The 5,979-nt window shown below is 25.6% G+C and overlaps 1 protein-coding gene across 1 annotated transcript in view; it reads right to left on the bottom strand.

Annotated features, from left to right (window-relative positions):
• Positions 1 to 992: 992 nt before the first annotated feature.
• LOC108690859 overlaps positions 993 to 5,979 on the bottom strand; it is a 12,923-nt gene continuing 7,936 nt past the window's right edge. Inside the window, 5 exon segments of the mRNA XM_018198368.1 lie at positions 993 to 1,143; positions 1,497 to 1,661; positions 1,763 to 1,904; positions 2,088 to 2,146; positions 2,534 to 2,771. Of these exon segments, the coding sequence (XP_018053857.1) occupies positions 997 to 1,143; positions 1,497 to 1,661; positions 1,763 to 1,904; positions 2,088 to 2,146; positions 2,534 to 2,771 (751 nt within the window). The 3' untranslated portion in view covers positions 993 to 996.

Genomic DNA, 5,979 nt, shown 5'->3' with positions numbered 1-5,979 from the left:
ATATATATAACAAATAAAAATTAATAATTATTAAAACAATGTTGCATTTGATATTCTAAGGATCAAATTAATTTATATCAATATTACATCAAAATTTACTGAGAAAAATATGTAAACAATTAAATAGAATAACAAGATATTGTAGGTAGAAACGGGTTTCAATATTTTATACTTTGTATAATCTTCAGAAGATCATTACCCGACGTACGATATAATGAGATGATATGTTGAATGTGAATTTTAAGAGAGAGAGAGTTACCTAGGCAACATGCAATATCTAGAAGATATCTTTAAAATGCTTTTTAAATATAATTTTTTGGTCCCAATGTACGTCCTAAAAAATGTCTTTATGATATCTTATGACATCTTTTAGATGTTATGTTGTCTGGATAGAATTTTAGTCATATAAAAATCGCGATTGCCATCAGTCGGCATGTTACTCATTTTTGACGCTTTAAATTTTCAACATACGGAAACAATAAGAAATTATAGGAATTACATATAGTACAATTTAAAACTATATAATCAAAAGATATGTTTTTAAATTGATACTGTGACTATTTATGTTACAGTAGATTATGACTTATTATTTTTATTTTATATTATATTTATCGGCATCACTTTTTTATTTGTTCGTATTCTTACTTTCATTCTTTTAATTTAATATATTTTCTTTTTAATTAGAAACTTATATCGTAGTTTCAAGTTTATCGATTTATTTATGTGTTAAGATTAAATATTAATAACTGAGTAACTTTTTAATTTTAACTTGTTTCCATTAAAAATTCAGATTTTTAATTCTATCATCTTTAATTTTTAATTCTCATTAATACTATATATATATCTCAAAATTAGCACTCTTTTAATCTGTTTAACAATCATAATTTATTTGTACAAAGTCAAAATCTATAAGACGTAATAATTCTAGAAGAAAAAATACTGTAAAAATAATACAGTATCAATGCATTGTACAGCTATTCAATCTATGCGACGAAATTAAGTCTTTTTTTTATAGTGTTCGACGAAGTCTGCAAATGCCTTCATACCAACGCTTTCGAGTTCACTGTAATTAGGAATTTCAGCTTGGATCTTAATAAACCATTTCAGAATGTTGCTATATTTACTCAAGTCATAATCTACAAGCTGCAAAAAAAAATATTAAATTGCTAATTTGATGTTATTTTGTTATAACTTTCTTTCAAAATTGTGTCTTTGTTAAAATTTATGTTTTTGATTTTGTTTGTCAAAATACGCACTTGTTTATATATAGCGAAGTGTTATAAATTTACAATAAAGTTTTACTCAAAATTAGTATTAAAAAAAAATAATAATAAATTATAAATAATAATAAAACTAATATTTAATTTAGAAACAAGAGATGCTTTTTTATGTCTAAATTTATAGACATGCTTTTTTCTCTACGCTATTTTATCGACTTAATAAATGTTTTAATGAATGAGTAGTGTGTGTTTGTATAAAACTATATAGTTACTTACCGGAAAATTAGAAACGGAGACGACCAAGATAATATCAGCGAGAGTTAGAGTTTTTCCTGCTACATAATTTTCCCCTTCTAGGAATTTATCCAAGAGAGACAAGGCTTCGTGCAGTTTATCATATTTTGCTTGCTCCGGAGTGATGCCGGTGAATATTATTGGATACTGCGATTAATGTATGTACATACATTATATATGTGTATCATTTCTATCAATCTTAGATATTAAATATGATTTATGAAGTATTATACGTTCCAAGAACTTACATAATAATCAGCAAACGATCGATACAGAGTTCCCATATCGAAGTAAAGTTTTTGATCCACCATGGCTCGTTTTTTCGGATCATTTGGATACAGAGAATCGTTCTTGCCATATTGATTGACTAGATAAGTCATAATTGCGCGGCTGCAAGCATAAATAATTTATTATAATAATAAATAAATAATATTGACTTTACTAAAGAATTTAAACAAAAATATATGATAAAGACAGTTAGATACAGAAAAATATATTTATTTTATATGTGTGTAAAAATTAGACTTGTGATATTCACTAAATTTTAATATAAGAAGATTAAGAGATAAACACCTTTCACATAAATATAAGCCATCATCATCCAATGTAGGTACTGTATGTTGTGGGTTCATCTATTATATATATATATATATATAAAATAAAAATATATAACAAAATAACAATTAGAGTGCGTTCGCCTCTGTACATAAATCTATACGAAACTGTTTAACTCTATTTTTTCTCTTCCTTTTTAATTTTTTTTTTTTAAATAAATTCTCGGAGTTTTTATTGCATGTCCTATAACTTTTATAGAGTGAAAGCTCACTCTAAAGAGTGAAATCTCATTCTTACAGATTGAAAATTGAACCAGACTTTAAAAAAAATTGGTTTAATTTTCTTTAAAATGAGAATCCATTTCAAAAAATTTAAAGAGTTACAACATAAAAAAATTTAATTTAAGAATTCACTTGTATTTATATTCTTAAATGTTTCATTAAAAAAATTTTATTATAAGTCACCTTAATAAATTCGGGTTTTAGATGTTCGCCGGCAGAGAGATCTACATTTTTCATATTTAAATCAACTCCTACAGCTGCCGCCGTTAAGAGAACGGCCCGACATGGCGGACTTCCGGTGAGTTGGTAAAGATCGATAGGCATTTTAAAATCTGCGGAGACGCATGCTATTAATGAAATGACGACGATACGCGCCACATTTTTTTTGTATTTAAAAAAGTAACTAATTATGCGAATATAACTGAAAAACAGAAAGAAACGAAGAAGAGTAATCAAAATATTAGACACAATCAGGCAACATTGTCTCAAATAAATCTAATTTACGGCACATTATTTGCGTTAATTAATTAGTAAAAAAAAAACTTGTATCAATAGGCCACAAGCTATAACGTGAACCAGTGGACCGTGACTTCACAAATTTAATTATGCACTGGGCAGATGTGGAAAATGATTCAATAAGTTTCTAGGTTCATAAATTATCGCGTAATGAAGTACGATTCATACACTCGAATTCCAAAAATTATAAAAGTCAATATCACACACTGTGAATCACAATTATTCGCAATCTTTCAAGTCTTATCACTTCAGCGGTTTTGGTAAATTATTTATGACAGATAAAGAGAGATGAAAATGAAAAATCACATCAAATCGAACCTGCAGATTGTATTCTCTGGAGATGAGTAGCGAGATTATGACAGACTGTCTAATCAACTTGTTTGTCGGAGCTATATAAATAGTTTGCGAAGTGCCTGTGTAACAAGGAATAGTTCTGTATTGCACACATACAAGAGTGAGATCAATTATCATTGAGAATTCTCATACTTACTAGTAGTCTTGTTTGTTTCAAATAAGCTATTGTATTATACGAGTTATTTCCGCGCTTCCTCTTGCATCAGAAAACAATAAACAACAGTTTTGTATTGCATGTGATTCAATGTCAGTCGATGATATAAGCATAGATATTGAATGAAGAATGTTTTCTCTTACATAAAATCTGCACGATTTAAAAAAAAAAAAATTATAATTTTTATAACTTTGTAACGAAAAAGTTATAAAAGAAACTATGCAAATTATAATAATTTTTATGTATAATTTGCATAAATAATTTGCAATTATATATAATGATGTATAATTTGCTAAATCAGTTAATCTAGTTAATTGATTTGCTTCGATTTGGTTTGCTTTTCAATTTCAAAATAAAGATAATTTCCTTTTTTTATTTTTTTTTGCAATAAGAAAACCGTATTTATATTCTATTTTGTTATGAAACCTAGCAAAAGTTATAAAAATTAACAATAATAAAATTAGAAACAAAACCATTTATATGAGTATATCACCTAAATGTTGTAAAAATTAAGAATTTATAATAAAACTTAATATCAAAATTTGTTTTTGATTATTTTTTTCAATCAATAAAAATTAATCTAATTTACTTCGATCTATTTTACTCTGCTGAATCGACTTTTATGATCACTTAATTGCTTTTGCTTTCCATATTATCATTACGCTTAATTTATTATCATAAATTAATTATTTTAATATCGAAATGCGAATAATTATGTTTGTAATAAATACATCTATTCATAAAATTACGTAGACTTATACGAGAAAGTATTGTTAATAAATTGATCTTACTTGGACAGAGTTCTGACAAGCCTCGCAAGTTTAAATACTCGTTAACTTAATTACGTTGCGGTTTATTTTGCAATTCAATCTATCAATATTTTTGATATATTAATTTTATCGATTAACAATTTGAGGTTCGACGGCACAAGAACCGTAAGAACATCAGTCTTATTGATATATATCATCATCTATCATTATTACATGCTACAATTGTTATCAGGAGATACGATAATGTCTCGCCGCTAAGAAGACGCATCACAGATAAAAAAAGCAAAAATATACATATATATATTTAAACACAATGTGAACAGCGTAATTAGATAGTATGTGTTTATGATCAGTATATTATAGCCATTCATTACAATCAGATGATGTAACGTATATTGCAAGTGTTAACCAACGTTAATTAGTTCCAGCATGATTCGTCATCATGTATGAAATTTGCAAATCATGCTCTTCTTTACATCATGACGAAACTCTTAGCTTTTTAAAGCATTGTTAGCTAACTGATTTAAAGTATTGGCAACGTAAAAAAATGACCATGAATAATTATATAGTTACATGTATAAATTATAAATAATAATCATGTTATTTATATCGATTATAAATAGTATTATTATAAATTATAAGCAATATCACTTGTGATGATAGATGTGGGACGAGAGCAACATTATTTGATATTAACTTTTTAATAAACGAATATTTTTTATGAATAATAATTCTTTTATAAATAAATGATGTAGTATAAATTCTTTATAAATCTTTAAATATTTACTTTTAAAAACATTAACTTTACTTTATTAAATTCTTCAAAAAATAGAGATAATTACAATTAGACATGAATTTTCTATTTTACAAAGTCTGCAATACGTTTCTTAGAATAAAATGCTACAGATATTTATTTCCATTACAGATATTTTTTTCTAAAAACTACATAAGTTTTACGATATTTATATAGAATACTATCTTTTAAAGAAGTCGACAATAGATAACCATTTAATAGCAAATGAAAGCATTAGAGCGTTTGCAAGGTCTTGAATTTCAAGGTTTCGCCTTCCTACGCTGATGTGTGCATTCGATATGTTGCGCATAGCATTATAAGCATGCAACAAAAATGAAATACTTGGAAATTACTATTAATATATCCGGAGCAATGCTGCGGAAGCAAAATTAAGGCGAATTCGACTAAACTATGATATTAGTTTATTCAATATTATGATTTAGTTAATCAGTTGTTTAAATCGTATTTTGCAATTACGAAAAGACTTAGAACAAATTAATTTTTTATTGGTAAAAAGTTAAACATGTAATATTAAATATCTGAAACAAGAAGTTACAATTTTCAATGTTTATTTACGTATCAAATCAATATAAATGAAAAATATAATAAAAATTAATCAAATGATATTCGGTACCTCTCATCTAATCTTATACTTGGAAATGTATCATATAAAAAACTTTGTGCCATTTGATATTGAATACTCGCAATTGAAAACAATTTTAGATGCATATTTTCCTATTATATTAATATTATGTATGTTCCAGAGAAAAAAATTCATAATAACGATGAATTTATTGTATATTCTTTAAAATATAAATATTTTATATTTTTAACGTAAACATTTTAAATATATGACGCACTACGAAAATATACAATATGTAATATTGTATGTTTCTTTTATTTACTGTTCATATTTACTGTTCATATTATTTAATTCTGTCATATATTTTGTTCTTATAGTTGTTTTTGTAATTTTTGTAGTTTTAAATTTATTAATTTATTTTTATATGTTAAAGTTAATTATTTATAACAGAATAATATG

The sequence above is a fragment of the Atta colombica genome, unplaced genomic scaffold, assembly GCF_001594045.1.
Source record: "Atta colombica isolate Treedump-2 unplaced genomic scaffold, Acol1.0 scaffold38, whole genome shotgun sequence".
Taxonomy (NCBI): Eukaryota; Metazoa; Arthropoda; class Insecta; order Hymenoptera; family Formicidae; genus Atta; species Atta colombica.
Note: the sequence above shows the minus strand (reverse complement) of the source record. Positions and strands in the feature narration are given on the sequence as shown.